This window comes from Dendropsophus ebraccatus, chromosome 12 (genome assembly GCF_027789765.1).
Source record: "Dendropsophus ebraccatus isolate aDenEbr1 chromosome 12, aDenEbr1.pat, whole genome shotgun sequence".
NCBI lineage: Eukaryota > Metazoa > Chordata > Amphibia > Anura > Hylidae > Dendropsophus > Dendropsophus ebraccatus.
Genome location: NC_091465.1, coordinates 60,152,117 through 60,172,255, shown reverse-complemented (window position 1 = coordinate 60,172,255; position 20,139 = coordinate 60,152,117). Strand labels below are relative to the sequence as shown.

The following is a 20,139-nucleotide window of genomic DNA, read 5'->3' as shown; positions in this document are numbered from 1 at the left end:
TCGCAAGTGATCTTTTTTACAGTACTGCATTCTCTGGACTTGTTTGTGTTCACCATTGACATGCTGAGCAACACCTAGGTCATAGGTGCCAAGTAACTCTCAATGTGCCATCATCCTCCAAGGTCGGAGTAGTGGCGGCCTGTCTTCTTTCTTATGTTATTTTGTATTTTCAATTGTCGCATTGTTTTTCAACTTTTTTTAGGGTATGATGCCATTTTCTGCCATTATTCTCTGCAGATCCTCTAAAGCAGTGAGGTTGGATAAGAACTGTTGGTGGAGAGCCATTTTTAAGGTTTATCCACAGATGTTCAATTGGGTTCATTTCAGGGACCTTCACATAGTTATTTCTCTGCCATAATTTCTTCCTATATTGGCTGAACTGTTGATCCGAGATCATCTAAGCGTAAAACCATCACATTCAGGTGACATTTGTTGAGGATTTTCTTTTAAGACGTTTAAAAGGTTTTTCCTGAAAAATTATGCCATGAATGTATAATCAGCAGGGGGTGGGGGGTTGTCAACCTCCGGGCCTTGCACAGCAGGTTGCCTGTATGTGCACTTAGTGGACTGCTGTATGATAAACAATGGTGTGAAGACGCAGCAATATAGCAGTTAATGACATGCTTATCTTTGTTGGAGCACAATTCAGTTTCTTCTCTTGAATTTGAATGAGTTTGACTAAAGGGTTTACTCATTGTTAAACAACAACCACTTGAATACCTTCTTCACCTTCAACAAAGGAACCATAATCTCTCCTATTCCTTATACAAGGACTTTCACGGATGTGGGGAGGAACATCTTCTATGCTGATGGATCAACTTATCTGGGGCTATGTGTCGCACGTTTATTAAAAAATAAAAAAAAAAATATACATACACAAAGGAAACTAGTTCAGTGTTATGCTAGCCTTAAAAAATATTGCTGCACTAATACTAACAGTTGTGCAAGACAGTGCATAGCTAATGCTACGCCCCCCAGTGTTAGGGATCTGGTCAGCTGAATTAACTAGGGTCTATTTTAGGAGTATAGCTTATATTTTAAGATTATTCAAAAAGGTATGCAAAATGATTCTACGGTGGGTCTTATTTTCAGAGAAACATGGAATTTACAGTGTAAGCAGTAGGGAGCCTAAGGGCCCTATTACACCAACAGATTATCTGACAGATTTTTTTGAGCCAAAGCCAGGAATGGACTATAAACAGAGAACATGTAATAAAGGAAAGACTGAGATTTCTCCTCTTTTCAAATACATTCCTGGCTTTGGCTTAAAAAAAAAATTGTCAGATAATCTGTTGGTGTAATAGGGCCTAAGGCTCGGTTCACACACATCTTTTCGGTCAGTACTTTTAGCCAACAGTGGAAAAGGACAGAAGAGAAAGGAGGAGAGAGTCATACCTGGTCTCAGCTAAAAACACTGACCAAAATACTAAATGTGCACACAGCCTTCATTCATTGGCTTCACCCCACTAAAATCAACAGAAGGCTGAGAGCAAAAAAACTAATACATATAGGCTGTAAAATTCCTTCTCTTTTCTGCGCCAATCCTCTTGCGGTCATATCCTGTATTTTATTTGCTACATAAGTCTTCATTGTTCTTGCATGGTGTCAGATACAGATTTTCCTGCGTATGTTCTGCTGGGATAAGGTTTTTATAGAATAAATACAGATATAGTACAATCTTCAGTATACCATTGGGTAAATACTTACTTTGTACTCATCCTAAGTTACAGCCTGTTTTATGGTCCATATAACTATATTTCTTGTAAGTGGTGTTGGATACTGTTGATAGACTGCTGACAGATGCACCTCTAAAAGCTTAGCCTGACTATCATAGTTCAATCCTCTCTGCTGCGCTGCATTCTGGGAGAGTGGTTGTCGTATATCAGATGATGCATATAACGGATTAATATAGAGACCAAATTTCACATAATACAAATTGGGAGAATTAAACTCTGGGAGAACACAGCTCTGAGGGCTGCAACCCTGTGAATGCAGCCCTGGCTTAAAGGGAACCTGCACAAAACTGGGGTGGGAGTGGGGGGGTGATCTACACGTTCTGTGATTATGGTTTGTGCACGGTACTATGAAATACAGACCTTTCGGCATAATGTATCATTATGATGCCAGGAGTTCTGCAACTCTTTAAATCTTCATGGTACTGTAATGACACTCTGCGATTTCTGTCCACAGGGCATCTTCCGTGCATAGACTGTAATTACGGAACGTGTAACTGCTTCCTTAGTCCAGTCTGCAGGCAGCATTGTATAAAGGACAAGCCGAGCAGATTCCAGGTTAAGTGGGTGGTCTTACTGAGAGAGCAACAGTTCTCTATATTCTATAGAGACAGTTGTCAGGTGCTGAGCAGTACCGCCCACTTGACTACCAGACTGAGCAAATAAATTACAAGTTAAGCGTTTTTTCTTTCATCCCTTTTTGCAAAAAATGAATGCATTTGTGTGTATCCATTCTGATCAGTCTTTCCATTTGCTTCAATTATTAAAAAAAAAAAAAAAACAACAGAAAAAAAACTGATCATAACGCATCAGTTTTTAACGTACACAAAAATGTGGTCAAATATGTTTTTGTGTACGTTTAAAATAAAAAAGTGGATACTTTTTAACCTTTTTTTTTTTTTTTTTTATAATGGAAGTCAATGGAAAAATGGATCAAAACAGATGCACACAATTGCATCAGTTTTTTCATCTGGTTTATTATCGGCACAGCTCCTCCTGCTCTATAACATATGGCCTGCGGACTGAACTGCATTTTTAATATGACGGGTCCCCTTTAAATGGGCATGTTAAACAGTGCTGAAAAATAAGCAAACTTTTTTTCACTCCAATCTGGTTTTTGTAGAAATTCTTTGAGCAAACGATAATGCTGATACTAGTGAGCAATTTTTTTTTTTTTTAACACTATGATCAAAATATAGCGTATTACAAAGAAGTTCTTTTATTGCTTGTTGGGAAAAAAACCTCTAAATACATAACCAATACTTCACACTGAGACTGATGATTCCCTTGAAAGCGTCTGAACAGAGTCATTTTTTACTGATATTTCAAGTCATTTTTTACTGATATTTCAGACAACAGAAGAATGGCCAGGAAATAGCGTGGTCCTCTTTCCATAAGCTTGTTTAATAACAGAATATTACAGAACTTCCTGGTCTCCCACCCCACATTTTAATGCATTCATCTCCAAGAGACATTGCATTCCAGAATCATACAACTTTATCAGCTATAATTCATAAAATAACTATGTCACAAACATACATTTGGATAATTATATAGTTTAGACACCCATCCACAATAATTAAAAACACTGAGTATGAATGTTAATATGGCCTTGCGCAAAAATAATACTCCCACATCTTGTCTTAAGCCAATGTTAAGAGTACATTTCTCATGTACAATAGGAATATATCTGGAAGATTTTTTTTAAATACATATACATACAGAAAGGATGCAGAAAACTCCCTTTAATGGGAAACACAGCTCAATATAGCTGTGAATAACCTGTCCTAAAAGTGCAAAGGCGCGTCCCTAGACTGCTTCCTGATCTCCTAATCCAGCAATATCAGCACGGGAGAGATGGAGAAGGGGGGGGGGGGGGCAACAAACCCAGCAGAATAAGCTTACTACAAACAACTGACATGGTGATCGGCCACTTCCGCTAGTAAATAAGGGATTGGATTCATTGGCTAACAACGCAGAGCAAATGGGCTGGTGGAGATCTCAGTGCCTACATGATAATACATTGAAACTTTGTTCATTTCAGCTGGTGCTAAATCTATGTGATAAAGGAGTCCGAATACAAAAATGAAGTAGTGATTGCAGGCTCGCATATATAGATATATATATATATTGTCTGAACATGCTGCATCTTCGTGCGAGCACCAGATATGAGCGATTGTCTACATGGAATACAAGAGTCCGCGTGGTAGGAGACATGGTTAATAGACAATCTCTGCTGGGACATCTTGTGTGGAGCAGCAACAATCTGTCAGTAAATGGCAACGTAGAATACTGATTTGTGGTGATAGCACAGAGCACACTTTACTGCGGACTAAATGCGCTCTCTTCCCACTCTCCGGCACTTTGGTCATGCAGGAAGATTTAGGACAGCCTTCAGAGGAGCGATCTGGCAGTCTCGCTAAGGTGGCAGTGTAGCTGGGGAACTTGGCAGGAGCAGTTCAAAGCTGCTGAGACTGTGAAGCTCTGGTCCTTTCTTCAAGGTTCAGGATGGGAAGACGTACAGGGACAGGCAGAACGGAGAAGAGGGACAACCTCAGATATAAAGATCTTAGCACTGTCAGTGCAAATACAGAGGCAGGCACACAGGCAACCTTATTACTGGCCCTAAATATTATTTGCTTTACTGGTGCCTGCCTCCAGGGTGCTAGCTCAGTAGTGTTTTGGCAACCTGCACTAATGTTTCTGGAACTTAAGCATCTAAACACCATCTGGTGTTTGCCCATCATTTATTTATGGCGAGTATTCTTTTTCCTTTTGTCGTCTCATAGAGATGAGGAAGAACGAAAGAACCCTTTTTTTTTGGGAGAAAATTTGTCATGGCACAAAACACATCAGGCCCATAATGAACAGGGATCGCTTTCTGGCTTTTCACATCCTATGTACCCATCAGGTCGAGCGATACTGGGAAGAGACTGGGTTAAATTGCATCTCTTGCCATATTAATCAAACGGATATATCACCCTGGTTATAAAGCGACTGTAATTACCACCACTTTGCTTTACATACATCACTTTTCCTTGTCCTGCTCCCTTTCAATAGCCAAATCATTAGGTCTAGCCTACAGTGAGGTGTATCTTGTGTGCTTGATGGTCATGAGACAGGGAAGGCCGGACTGGAAGAGGTCTGCAGGGTTTGCCCAAGGTTTAGGAGAGATTGTGGGATTGTTAGTGGGCTGCAGGCAGATCCCTCCAGTGAGCTGGAATCTCCTGGACCAGAGCTCAGACAGCTTCCATCTCAACCCTTGTCAGTAGGGAGCATTGTAATATCTGCAGATGAAGGAATAAACAGACAATTATTTACAGGCGTGCATCATTACCCCCAGTATGAAGGCAAATCTAATACATATGCTACATGAAAAGTACAACAACAACAGCTGCTAGATGAACACATGATGCTACTTTCCTATGTTCGGTTATGTCATGCAGTCGCATTTCAAACAATGGGACGCAAGGAAGATTAACCTTGTCATTTTTCTGTTTTCCGAGACATGTGAGAAGTATACAGCAGATTCCTGGAGATATGACATAAATAAGGACTCACAGCCGGCAGCAATTTGCTTCGCCAGCCAGAATATGAATGAATACTGGGATTGCTAGTAGTTTCTATGCCGCGTTTATGCTGAAGAATAATTAGAGGTGAGAAAATCTAAAGTCAGGTTTGCCCCATCTGAATCTAAAGAATTGGACATCAAACTATTTAGTCCAATAAGAGTCATTCCGCTCTCCAAGTGACCAATTCCCCAGAGAAGATAAAATTAAGACAGTCCTAATTCCCGAGAGAAGTCTAGTGTGAGACTCTGAACACTTGCAAGGTGGAATCACTTTTAGGCTGTGTTCACACAAAGCATTTCAGTCAGTCTTTCAACCAAATTGAAGAGTGGACTGAAAAGAGAAGCTGTACACATCATTCCATTATAATTTTGCTCTGTCAGTTTCACTCCTTATTTTGGTTGAAAAAGACTGACGGAAATACAATATGTGAACATAGCCTTAAAATGTCACTGTCGTTTCATTTTTTTTTGCAGAAATCAATAGTACCGCCGATTTTAAGAAACGCTGTAATTGGGTTTATTAGCCGAAAAATGTATTTTTATCATGAAAAAGCAGTTTGAAGCTTTCCCCCCTGTCTTCATGATTTTCAGGGGTGGAGGGAGATGAGGCACCAAAACAGGACAACAAAGAGTTAATTTACGGCTAAATCACCGGGCTCTCTCCTCTGACAGTCAGCACTGACCTCTCTGACCTCTGAATACAAGCTTTCACCCAGGTCCTGCTGTGTAATCCTTTGTTCTCTGCTCTCTTCTGGCGACTAGTCTCCCTCCTCCTCCTCCTCCCCCCCTAGGTTACACAGGGCTCGACTGATGTAAAAGTTGAGATTTCCTGATAATGAGCAGTAAATGAGGGGGGGGGGGGGGGGGAAGAGTCTTTTTGAATGCAGATAATGGCATATTTGCCATAAAAACCCAATTACAAAAGTTTCTTAAAATTGCCAGGACTATTGATTTCTGCAAAAAAATAAAATAAATAAAATCACAGTGACACTTTGAAGAATTAACAAATAGACTATTCATTAGCTTCATGTTCGGTAAACATGAACAACTAAAAGCTATACAAATCTAAACAATTATAAATGTTACTTTGAGACTTATGCCGGTTTAATATCACAATTTAACTATTTTTTCCCCCAATTACGTAATCTTTTTCTCCCTCTTCTTTTATAGTCAACAGAAGCTTTTTCATAACAAACTGATGGTGAAATGAAAGTGGATCAGAAATACACTTAGGGAATTGCGCCCTCAATACACCACACTAAATCACAGGAGCCGGTTAGGTAACTGCTGATCACTTGTCATGGTTTTAGTGCAGAGTTGCATCTCTGAACAATCCTATCAAATAACCTTTAGTGTTGGCCAATATCCCTTACTTAACCAATTACGAACACTGAGGGCTAAGTTCTAAGGTGGGGGGGGGGGGGGGTCAGAAAACTACTGTCTTTTTTTTTTTTTTAAATAAAATGCTAGAGTAAATGCTAGAAGTAAATCCAGAAGAAAGCAGCTGTATTACCTTCCTCATATTTATTTTGTATTATGTGGAACTCCACTCCTGGCTTTTGCTTCCAGGGGGTTATCCTGGATTAGAACATAGCTGATTTCTTCTAAAGACAAAGCACCACCACTGTCTTCAGGTTGGGTGTGGTATTACAATTCAGCTCAATGGAACTAGCATGCAATACCACACCCAAACTGAGGACAAGAGTGACTCTGGAAGAATGTAGCCATGTTTTACTAATATTGGATAGCCCCTGAGCTTATCAGTAGGTTGTAGTGTACCTGTCACTTAGAAAGTAGCAGCGGATTGAAGGAATCATTCCTGCTGCTATGCTTGAATAGGGCAGAGGACAGTGATTACCAATTGACCTTAATTTTAATCCGCAGTCTTAATTTTTATTGATATATGGTAATGAGGGAATGTGGTGCACTGGGTTAGGGGGGATATGTTAACCTTTTGATGCACCGATCCACCTGCTAAGTCCTGAAGAATATTTATCTGGTGCTCTGCAGTTATGTAACTCCAGACCAATGCCTGAATATTCATGAAAAGGCAGGTGGGCGGACAGAATTGTGCAGTGAGGTCCACCCCACCCCCCAGTGCACCAAATGCTCTAATCAGCATATCACTAAAAAGTAAGATGTAACAAAAGTGGTGCAGTGGAGGAAGATAATAAAGGCAGCTTAGTATTCAGCATGCCCTGCCCTACAAGAGCACAACAGCAGGACAGATTCTACTAGGTGCTATTATTTTTTCTTTAAGAAACATTTGACAAGTCAGAAGTTTTATTTAGCTGTGGGACTAGGCGTTCAGACCCTGACCAATTGCTTCAATAAGCAGGGAGAATCACAGTTGAGCACTTCTCTCCCTGCTCTCTGTGCACCTAACCCCAGATGGCTGCCTTGTCACATGCAAATTATTGGGTTGGCGCACGCTTCTACCAACGATCAGTTAGGGTCTGACCACCCACACACTGACCAATCAAAACGTATGACAAGTACAAAGTGTTTTTTTTTTTTTTTTTTTAAAGTGGCAGTGGCCATTTGAAGTAATCTTGAGTAATTTAAGTAAGTGTCACTTAGTTAAAGCGTAACTGTCATGTTTTTTTTTTTATTGCAGAAATCAGTAGTATAAGCGATTTTAAGAAACTCTGTAATAGGTTTCATCAGCCAAAAAAGCCTCTTTCTGTACTCAAGAAGCAATCTCCCAGCCTCCCCCCCTGACTTCTTATCTGTGCATTATCAGGCAAACACGTCTTCAATACAGAGAAGCCAGTGAAGACGGGCTCTGCTCTCTCCATTGTAAGCCTATGAAGGGGGGAGGGGCTGAGGGAGATGAGGAAGCAGGAAGAGGTGACATGAAGGTCAGCTGTTTTTAGACTCTCTGGGCACCTAAAACGCTAAATTCAGGGGTCAGAAAGGTCAGTGCTTATCTATGAACTTACTGAGAGAAGATTGCAGGGTGTTGTGCTTTGCAGGACTGCTCCGTGCTCAGTCACTCCTAACAGCCCCTCCCCTCTCCATAGCCACATAATGGAGACAGAAATCCTGCTTCATTTGATGTGAGGGGGGAGGCTGGGAGATTGCTTTTTCAGTCCAGAAGGAAACTCTTTTAGTACATAAAACCTATTACAGAGTTTCTTAAAATCGCTTGTACTGTTGATATTTAATGTTTAAGAAAAATGACCCTGAAATGACAGTTACGCTTTAAGTTAGGAGTAATATTTCCCCTTAACAATAAAGAGATTGTCTGGGATTAAAATGTGGCAATTTTGTTTTGGAAACAGAATCCTGCCTGGTATTGTAGCTCAACTTCATTGATTCAGAAATACCCTATTTTTCTGAATATAGATAATCCCTTTTAACCCCTTAAGGACCGGGCTAATTTTCATTTTGGCGTTTTTGTTTTTTCCTCCTTGTGTATATAAGGCCATAGCAGTTGCATTTTTACACCTACGGACCCACATGAGCCCTTATTTTTTGCGTCACTAATTGTACTTTTGCAATGACAGGATAAATTTTTGCATAAAATATGCTGCGAAAACAGAAAAAAATTATATGCGCAGTGAAATGGGGGGGGGGGGGAACGCAATTCTTTTTCTTTGGGGGGCTTCGTTTTTACACCGTGTCCCCCATGGAAAAACTGAATATGCAAAAGAAGAGCCCATGGAGCCTCATCAAAGAGTCTCGAAACACAGGACTAGCCAGATATCCCTCCGGGAAGGACCCAGCCAAGGGGTGTCTCCTGTAAGGAAACCACCAAAACCACCATATTAAGTGGTCCTATAAGTCAATGTAATGACAAGGGAAAAACCAAGGTCAGGTAACCATCCACATACAGCTGTTTCGGGGTGTTGTCCCTCATCAGTGTGGAGCAGGATTCTGGCTAGGTGGGAGGAATGCCTAGTAGAGCCATAAGAGAAACAGATCGCTGATCTCTATGGAAAAACTGACATGTTATATATGTTCCTCAAGTTGGTACAATTAAAACGATATGTAACATGTATAACTTTTATATTAATTGATTGCTCGTAAAAAAAATAAAACCTTTTACAGAAAATAAACGTTCCTTTAAAAAGGATCTATTCCCATGCTCATAGCGCTTTTATCCTTTGGTCTATGGGGCTGTGTGAGGTGTCATATGTGACTTTTTGATCGCCTTTTATTACAATTTTTCTGGATTTGATGCGACCAAAAATGCACAATTTAGCAATTTTTTTGCGCTTACGCCGTTTACCGTGAGGTATCATGAATTAAATAAATTAATATTCCGAGCGATTATGCACACGGCGATACCAAACATGTTTGTTTATTTTTTTATTTATAAAATGGGAAAAGGGGGTTGATTTGGACTTTTATTAGGGGAGGGGGTTATTTATTAATAAAAACACTTTATTTTCACACACAGTAATTAGAAGCCCCCTGGGGGACTTCTATATACACAGCACTGATCTCCCATTGAGATCAATGCTGTGTATATAACACAGCAACGATCGATCAGATCGGTGCTCTATTATAATGGTCTGCTGCAGACCATCTACATGGATTGCCGAGCCGGGATCAGCGTCATTCCGAAGCTGAGCCCTGGCCGGCTCATTACAACGGATCTCCCCTCCGCGATCGCATAACGGGGGGAGATCCCCCACTAGACACGAGGGACAGGGCACAGTCACTATTCAAATGCTGCTGTCAGCTTTGAAAGCGGCATTTGAATAGTTAATTAGCTGTCCGCGGCGGCTAAGACCTTCGGTCCCTGGCTGCACATTGCAACCGGGGACCGCAGGCTGCAGAGAGGGCTCATGCCAGGAGCCCTCTCTGATCCCCCTTAACGGCCGCATGACGGTTATACCTGTCATGCGTCGTTAAGGCTAGATTCAGACGTACCGTGTCTGCAGCGGATTTCACACTGCGAGTTAGCATCGAAATCAGCTGCGGATACCTTCCCTGTCGTTTTCAATGTGATTACATTTTCATCCCACTGTGAGTATGTAAATGCCGGCCCCCTTAACCCCCCTACCCCCGGGAAGATACTTTACCTGGTCCGCGCTCCGGCTACATCTGAGGCTCTCGACTCCTGGAGGTCCCATCGAGCCAATCAATGACTGTGGCAGGGCTGTGCTCTGATTGGCTGAGCGGGACCTAAGGGGACCTGGAGCCTCTGATGCAGCTGGAGTGTGAATTAGGTAAAGTATGTTCCCAGTGGCGGGGGGTTAAGGGGACCAGCACTTACATATTAACAGCGGAATGACACTCAATCATATTCAAAATGACAGGGAAGGTATCCGCAGCGGATAAGGTACGTGTGAACCCACCCGGGGACCCATAATTCGTGGCGGACTTGTCACCAGCAGAATTCCTAAAATTTAATCAGAGGTTGTGAAATTTATTCTTTCCTTATAAAACACAATACAAAAATCTTGTCTCCCAGCAATGCAAGTTATCAGACGCAACCACCTTCACTTGACACGTGCCACTTATCATAACATAAATAAGGGAATTTCTCTGTCGTGCAATTGGCACATCATGTGGACTTGTTTCTGTAATACACATTGTAACACAAGTAATATTCGCAAGTATCTAAACATTCAGTACCCTAGAAGGAGAGTGAATACAGTTTTAGCTAGACGACCATGCAGCTGAAGGTAACCACCCGATTAATTCAGATTCTTACGTATGAGTCACCCGCTGCTTGAGAACAACTAAATATATGTTACACTAGGAAAATCGCCCACAGGACAGATGTGGTCAAGGCAGATCTTTTTAATGGTCTTCGTTTTTTGGTTTATGTCTACAATATCTTTTTCTATGTAGTGGTCTTCTGTTTATAGACTTAGGGGTGAGTGCTGCACGTGGGAGGTAGAAGACGAGCACACAGGTAAGGAGCCATCTGTCATGCATTTGCTTTATTGCCTACTTAGTTTGATGAATATTAACTATATCTTGATAGCACGTATTTAAAAGAAGCAGAGTCTGCAGAGAGTGTATATATATATATATATATATATATATATATATATATATATATATATATGCCCACACACACTTTAGCTCTAATATATATATATATATATATATATATATATATATATATATGCACACACACACTTTAGCTCTAGATTCACTGTAATTTACCAGACACAGGTTGTCATAAAGGAGTTAGGTCTGCACTCCAGTTAGGAAATACTGTGTAATGTGATAAAAGGTGATGATTAGAGATGAGCGAACCGGGTTCGGGTTCGAGTTCGAGTCCATCCGAACCCGATCATTCGGCATTTGATTAGCTGGGGCTGCTGAACTTGGATAAAGCTCTAAGGTTGTCTGGAAAACATGGATACAGCCAATGACTATATCCATGATTTCCACATAGCCTTAGGGCTTTATCCAAGTTCAGCAGCCACCGCTAATCAAATGCCGAAAGTTCGGGTTCGGATGGACTCGAGCATGCTCCAGGTTCGCTCATCTCTAGTGATGATGCAGCATGGAGTACATGTGAACATCCCATAAGGCTGCTTACAGCTCTGAAACCAGACTGGTAGACGACACAGATTTAAGATGCTGTCTTGTTTTACCTGGTTCTTCTTCCAGAAGGCCCGATGCAGCCAGCTTATTCCGGAGTGCACTATAACAGTTTTCAAGTCCCTGTAATATATAAAACCAGAGTGAAAATATAAATGATCTAGACAGAGTCACTACACTAGTTGATAAATATTCATCCCCATGGACAATCAATTTACCATATTTAACCTGTGTGTGCAGAGAACAGACATTATGAGAACACATTATGGTCAATAGATGATGAAAGCTGCAGATATACTACTGGATATTCACAATGGATAGTTTTATGGAAAATGGCTAGAAGGCGCCATAACTTTATGGACTGTAGCGTTTTGATCTCTGAGAGCAGTCCAAGACCCGAGAATAAAGAATCTGAGGTCCCTTTGGCTTTTCTTCAGCACAAGCCCAGCCAATGGGGCAAAGATCTTTGTTTCTGCACACCAATCACTAGTGTTGAGAAAACTGCAACTCACCACTATTCACCATACGAGGATTGTGTTGTTGTGCCCCACGCAAGGACTTGAGGTATAACAATGCAGGAAAATACAGTATAGGTGAACCCCTTCCAGACAGGAGTCGTGCTAGTGAAATGCCTTTATTTATTTCCATTAACTTACCTTGAGCTGTTGCAAGTCAGTTTCAATCTTCTCGATATAATGCAACATCTGTTTGAACATATCTGAAGGTGGCGTGGGCTCAAGGTGCCCAGTGACAGGGGGGTTCAGCCTGTCTGCTGCATATGAGGAACCTGCTTGTTGCTCCGAATATGTGCATTGGGTAGAGGATTCCGAGTAAACAAAGTCTTCATCTGTGGAACTTTCTTGCATGTTCCCATAGCCCTCCAGAATCAGATATCTCCCTGCAATAAAAAGAAGTATTCAAATAGAAGCAACCACTGTCACAAAGACATAAAAAAGGGGGGAAAAAAGCATAAATCAGATACTGACCTGATATCCTGTACTGAATTTCTTCTGAGTCTTTAGTGTGATTCTTTGACTGTTCATCACTGTGAGGTTCATGAGCATCAAAAAACTGCTCTCCGCTATCTTCTGGAGCCTCTTCGGCCAGCTGTGAGCGCACATCTCCATGTTCAGAGTATTGCTTTTCAGTCTTTTGCTGTATAGAGGTTTGTTTATTAACACAAGTTTTCTCAATTCTTTTCCTCTGGTGGTTGTGTCCCACGGGTCTGGACTGTCTATCACTCTCTGTCATCTGCTGGGCACTACGACTGCAAAAACGCTGGAAGTTTTCAGCTTCCTCTTTCTGAAGGAGCTTAACCTGCTGCATTAATAATTCTCGAAGAAGTTCCACTGCGGGAAACAAAGGTCATATAGTAACGAGAAGGCATCACAAATCAGAGAAACATGCATGATACATGGGAAGCTCAGGAAAGCATTCATGTCTATTAGAGAGGATTCTCCACTTAAATTAAGAGTCATCCAAACGTACTTGCTGGGGTCTAGTGACAAATGTCATATACCAGGACTTTTCTATAAACTGTATATAATAGGTAACGTGGTTAAAGAGGGTTTTCCCAACTTACACAGGATAGGGGATAACTACCTGATTGCAGGTGGTCAGGTGGTCTGACCACTAGGACCAACAATCTTAAGAATGTTGCTGGAGCTCTATTTGACAGTATTTGGCTGTCTCTGGAGCTCCCATAAAGAATGGATGGCGTGGTGACATGGGGGATATGACATAGATATATTTTGTTTATTGGTATTGCTTTTGGTGTTGAAAGCACTCATAACAAATATAAAAAAATATGGGGCGCTCACTCCAGCTATAAAACACTCTGTAGTACTTTAGTAAGTCACTTATAACCTTAATGACAAAAGTATGTACTAATAAAAAAAAAAAAATCCACAAATACTGCTCTTCAAGGCTCTCACCAAATCAATAAAACCTAAAGACTTCAGGGATACAGGAGCCTTTAGGAAGTTGTTAGTACATTACACATATAAAAGTACAAAATAAAAAAACAATAACATTTACCTGCATAAGAGCAGTTCCGATGGACCCAGATATGCGCAACGCGTATATCTAAGGCTGTCACAGTTACTCTCTGCCACAGACCAAGGCACATTTATCAGGAGCAGAGAGCAAATCCTGCTGCAGTATGGCATGGGGATTTATGTGTGCATAGTCTAATAGGAACCAAATCTGGTTCCTGTCGATTAAATCTGTCATAGAGCAATATACAGCATATGGTAGAATATATGTGCATGTTAGTGTGTGCGGAACCTGGCACGGGGGTGACAGGTTCCCTTTAACTGCAGCCTGGTTGCTTGTATTAGGTGCTCCTCTGCACTTTTTTTTTATTATTTTTTTTTATTTCTCCTATTGTCATTTGAATCTTACTTACAGTTTCTGAGTGCATCCTGTGCCCATGTGTGCTCTGTGTGCTCTGCAGACGTGTAATACTGCACATGGCTAGGATCTGTAGATGGTGGTGGCAGCAGATTGCTCTGTGCTGGTTGTACAATGCTGTCCCCACTGCCATGGGATAGTGCCGATCCTTCAGGGCCTGGGTTTTTGTCTGAAAGCAAAATAAATCAATCACATCACTTTTTCATCTTTTTTACTTTGTTGAAAGCAATGGTAACACAAAAGAAATAAAACATGATTCATTCACTTGTAATAACACTGCAAAATAGACAAACAGGGTAATTTAATAGAGGGAGTAAAATATAGACTGGTGCAAACTGCACACAGCAACCAATCACAGCTCAGCTTTCATTTTACCAGAGCTAAGAGCCGAGCTGTGACTGGTTGCTGTGGGCAGCTTGCACCAGTCTATATTTTACACCCTTTAATAAATATGGGCCACTTTATGTATCTATCTATATATACACACACTATCCATCATGAATCATAAGACTGAATGCGCAGACTAATATACATTATAAGCTATGCATTTAATCACCAATCCATCTGTACCGTTACAATCCTACAACTATATATACATAGACATCTCTATTATTAAGTAATTTTCAATTAAGGCATGTTTCAGATCAAATGAGAGGTGGTGAGGAGCTATATCCAATATATAAACTCACCATATCAAAAGACCTCTGAACATGACAACTTGCCTGTCAGTTTAACCCCCACAAGAGAATGTATCCCATAAATAATTTATACCAATAACAGAATCATCAGGAGACGGCCCCTGGCAAAACTTGTATTGGGGCAACATGGATTTCAACGTACTGCACAGAACACATTGGGGATTATACTTCTTTAGCTATGGTTTTGCATCTCTGAATCTAGATACAGACTCTGAATATTTCAGTTGCAAAGGGAGATGATGTTGTGTTTTCCTGCAGGATTCTGAATGGTTTATATATAGAAATAATAATGACTACACTTATTTTACAGCCATGTGGACTTCTGTATTTGTTGTACATAAGATATGTATATGTCTAGCTATACTATATCTATATTTATAGATTACCAAATATGCATGATGAATTCAAATGAAAAGAGATCTGTAGCAATGTGGCTGCAATGCTTGGTGGCAGATTAGCTGAACGGAGTCTGGTTATACAGTGGAGCCCTAACATAAAATACCCTAGATTACAAAAGCTATTTAGATCACCAGAAGTCATTTCTAGTAGCCTAGCAACAATATCTTTCAGCAGCAAAAGGATATATATTTACCAGAATCAAATTTATAAGTACCTGACTACGACTACGACTGCTGTGATGCATAGAATTCTGGAAATAGATATGGGTGGGCCAACAACATACCTCAACTAAAGACCCTATTCCATGGAACAATTATCGGGCATATTTGGCCGATAATCTTCCCGTGGAATAGAAGGCAACGATCAGCTGACATCGTTCATGTTGGCTGACCGTTGCGTCGTTTGTCTTTCAAGCATGTTGAAAACAAACGGCACTGATAGCAGCGATCTGCTGCCGTCGCCTTGTGGAGTAGGAGCGGTGGCAGCAGACGGCTGCCTGGACAATCTAGCGATCACCCAGGAAGTCCCCCCCCCCCCGCACCTCCTCCTGCACTCACTTGCTCGCCGCCGCAGCGGCAGCGAGCGGGGAAGGATGAGCAAATGAGCACTAATAGCGCTCGTTTGCTCCTCATAGTCGCCCCGTGGAATAGGGGCTTAAGCCATTTAGCCTTTAAAAAATAAATAAAATATCCTTCTCCTCACTTTGTAGCTGTAAATGGGAGAAAGGGATGAAATGTCAACATAAAGAGTCTCCTGCTGCTGCAGCCAGTATAGTAATTATTATGGAGGCCATCACAGCGATCACTTAACAGACCTGGCACCAACTGCGTCCAGATGCTTAAAACGATCCCAAAAACAGCTAAATATAAATGTGGAAGCGACCGGGACAGTAATAGATTACTTAAAAACTGGTCTACTCAATGAGGAATATCTATCTATCTATCTAAGCAAGCTTAGCTCACACTTAAAAGGGATTGTGTCATTCTCTGTTAAAACGTAAAGAGTGGAGAGGATATAGTAGGGTGGGGCACCTGCTCGGCACTCTACTCTAGAGGTCAGACATAATGAAAGCATGGTTTGTGATCTGAACCCATCAAGTCCTATTTTATCCATACTCTGGTACAGTAAGACATTTTAACAACATGAGTAAAACCAGGTGCATTCGGAGACAAGCTTTATGGTTTATCGATTGGACATATTCAATGTCTTAGCTTATTAGATGTGCCAGGAAAGAATTCCTATCACATCCAATGCACCAAATCAACTTTCTGTGATATAAATAGTATCTATTACTGGAAATGATTTCTCTACAATGCATGTATGCCGCGGTATGAAGGCAGTGAATTAGAACATCGCTTGTTTTATATGAAGTGTATTGACAAATATAATGACTTTTGGAATTAGCAGATCAATTCAGTTGCCATATGTTAACTCCTATCTGGAGCCAAGTTTACCAAGCAAAACCCTATAATAATGTGCAATTCTATACCCATCTCTCACTGACATAATATACAAAGGCACATCTGTTCCTAAATGGAATGAGCAACATGTCTGGTTCTCTATATAATATACAGGTATCAAGCACTGTACGCAGCCGTAATTGGTCGTAACATAAAACAAACACATGGCACCAAATGGAATTTGCAGAGTCACAGATGAAGCCAAGGCTAATGAAAAAGGCCTACTTGTATCCACAAATGAACACCAGGCTGTATGCTTCAGGCTCATTATTCTTCTTACAGCAAACACACTCGAGCTGGCATACACATTACATACTTTGGGGTGAGCATATGAGCAAATCTAATAGTCACACAGGCTGCCTAACCTTTGGTTTGATGAAAATAAATGAATCAAAGTGGATATTTCCTCCCTGGGTGGAGCAGTACACATGTATGGCCATAAAAATCATGGGAAAGTTTGCGACTATATTAGCATATAGAGACTTTGCATTTATATATAGTTATTGGGTTAAGCAGCAAACCATCAGAGAGGACCCCTCAGGTGTATACCAGCCCCCATCTGACAAATTACTCATTTCACCCACCTGAACTTGACCCAATAAGGGCTTCTCCTCCTTTATCTTCATGTTCCACTTTCCGTTTCTCACCATCTTCATGTTCCTCTCTGGGATTGAATAAGACAAAAACTGGTATGTTATATCATATATCATATCATATAACAAGTCCCTGTCATTAAAGGGATATTCTGGGGAGCAGAAGACTGCTCAAGCACTCACTTCCTGTGTTTTCACTTCCCAGAGGTATACAGGAGGAAGCGGAGGTACATCCTGATCATTGTACATGGGTGAAATCATGCCCGCCATGTCTAATAGCTGTATAATATCACTGATGTTGCAGTAACATTCTGCAGCTATTGGTCAACACGTGGGCATTTTTTTTTTTGCCGTCACATGTCTAAAATTTCTACCTGTCATGACATATCTGCCTTATGTATGCTATCCATTTTAATTTTGCTACCTCATCGGCCCTTTTAGTGCTTTATTGTGCTGCTCATTCTTTTGCATTTCACTCGGTGGGCGGAGCCTTTTTTATCAGTTAGTTTACTCATCTGCAGCAGTGCACGGCTGCTGGCCAATCAGCATTCATCTTCACTGGGGCAACTGACATCACTTCCTGCATTTGCCCTCCTTTTTGGGGTTATTAAAGACCAAATGACCTTAGTGTTGGAGCCACGACTGTAGTTTTTCAGTAAGTGAGACACCTAGTGGCTGAATGTATAGTATTGCATTTCATATAGAAAACAGGCAAACAAATAAATTAAGTAAAATTGCAAAGATGTAGTTTATCACCTACCCTGATGAGTTCTATAATAAAATCCTTATAGAATGTGTCCCAGGAGAGTAGGCATATCCACCCTCCTCCACACAATCTGGTGTCTGGCTGTAAGGCAAGTGGCTGCAGAAGGAACCTACGCCCCACTGCTCCGCCAACATTCGGAAGCAAATTATATTAAGTTATAACTACTCAGCACTGTATTCTGACCCACAAAGTCTCCCTCACCTTCCAAATCATAGCAGATCCACTTCTCCACTTCAGGCTGGGGCTTGTATCAGGGGACAGGACTGTGGAGGTAATCTCCTTATAGTTGTAATCCTTATGTTCCCACATATGCCCTGCTCATTCCTTCATACTCCCTGCAGTCTCTGTCAGCCCTGGTGTTTCCCATACTCTCCATTCCTGCTATAATCTGCCTGCACTCACACTCAGCTATACACACTGCTGCTATAATGTGCCTGCACTTACACTTAGCCATTTACACTGCTGTATAGAGAGGTTTCTGCCACTGTTCTCCTGCACAGCTTTGTGATTCTCACTTTCTGATTGGTCCATGCTAACTGCCTCCTTCCCCATTGCAGTCATGTGACCACACAGACCTCTGAGAGCAGCCCTACTTCTCTATTTTAGCCTGTTGTACTACGCTCCTGCATTATGGGGATCTCTAGTTCCCTCGTGAATCTACAAACTGCTGCTGTTTATTTCATTCTTATGCACTTACTGTACATTATACTCCACATGCTGACTGCTATACTGTACAGTATTGTGTAGAGTGTTTATGAGGCAGAAGGATTAAATTAGGGTTCATGCACGGCACTCATTCTGCGAGATCGTAGCAAAGGTTACCCAATCTTCTGGCCGCAGAAACAACTGCGTGCCAATTGAGGAAAAGGAACCTAATGACAAGTACCCTTTGAGAAATTGCTACCGTATGCTTGCATTTTTCAGATCTCAGATCTTGGTTCTTTTACTTACTCATTTGTGATCCCTGATGTAACCTGTAGTGGAATTGCTGGTCTGGGATCCTCTACTTTCGATGCAGCAGCCATTCTTGTAATCAAGTCATGCCAACTAAAGAAGAAAGAGACCACACTGTAACATGACATTTAGAGGAAAACCTTACTACATAGATCAAGATCACTTTGGGTAAATTATTCTTAATTTGTAATCCAATAATCTAAGAATTCTACTCAGACCTTTATTTTCCCAGAAAAGGACTGCAAGATAAAGTTGAGTTCTACAAGCAGGAAAGAGCAGACTGAGCAAGAGACAGAGACAAGCAATTACAAGATTCCTTTGATTACAATACAAAGAGATAGTCTCAGATTTTATGTCAACATTTTATAGTCTCAGGGTGCTTTTATACGTGCTGTTTTGATCAGTTTTATAAGAAAAACTAGGAATATATATATATTATGTAGCGCACGTTAAAGAAGAGGCCCAGCTATTGTAAAAAAAAAAAAAATTGTCAGCCAGCAGGGGCAAAAGGAGGGGGGCAATGGGGCGGAACATAGTAAACAATTACTACTTACCTCTCCCAGTGTCTCTGCAGCGCTGGATTGCTGCACTGGGACTCCTGGCCCTCCTGCTGCTGGAACGTCACGATCTGGTCGATGGATTGCCCGCTCAGCCAATCAGTGACTGGGGTGGGACACTGTTCTAGTCTCCAATTGGCTGAGCGGGCAATACATCAGCCGAATTTAGTATTCCCCAACAGAACGAGTGGCTGGAGTTGTTAGGTTGCCCAAAAAACATGGATACAGCCATAGGCTATTTTTCCTGGTCAGTATTTTGCAACCAAAACCAGGAGAAGATTGAAAACAAAGATTTAAATGAGGGTCATCCACTGAATTTCAACAGTGTGTGAACATAGCCCATGTTCACACACTGTTGAAATTGAGTGGATGACCCTCATTTAATTTATTTTAATGGCCGTTGTTTTGAAACAACAATAATTATTTGCCTCGGTACACTGATCCGCCTTGCCGGCCCATCGCTACTCATGAATACCTATCCAG

General features: G+C 41.2%; 1 protein-coding gene across 2 annotated transcripts in view; it reads right to left on the bottom strand.

Moving 5' to 3' along the window:
- Nucleotides 1-2,936: 2,936 nt before the first annotated feature.
- ARHGEF12 (Rho guanine nucleotide exchange factor 12) overlaps nt 2,937-20,139 on the bottom strand; it is a 112,097-nt gene continuing 94,894 nt past the window's right edge. For both annotated transcript variants that reach the window (XM_069946485.1, XM_069946486.1), the window contains 7 exons: nt 19,097-19,192; nt 17,371-17,450; nt 14,225-14,398; nt 12,804-13,166; nt 12,474-12,715; nt 11,871-11,940; nt 2,937-5,020 (listed from right to left, as the gene is read on the bottom strand). In XM_069946485.1, the coding sequence (XP_069802586.1) occupies nt 4,989-5,020; nt 11,871-11,940; nt 12,474-12,715; nt 12,804-13,166; nt 14,225-14,398; nt 17,371-17,450; nt 19,097-19,192 (1,057 nt within the window). In that variant the 3' untranslated portion in view covers nt 2,937-4,988. The remainder of the gene's footprint in view (nt 5,021-11,870; nt 11,941-12,473; nt 12,716-12,803; nt 13,167-14,224; nt 14,399-17,370; nt 17,451-19,096; nt 19,193-20,139) is intronic.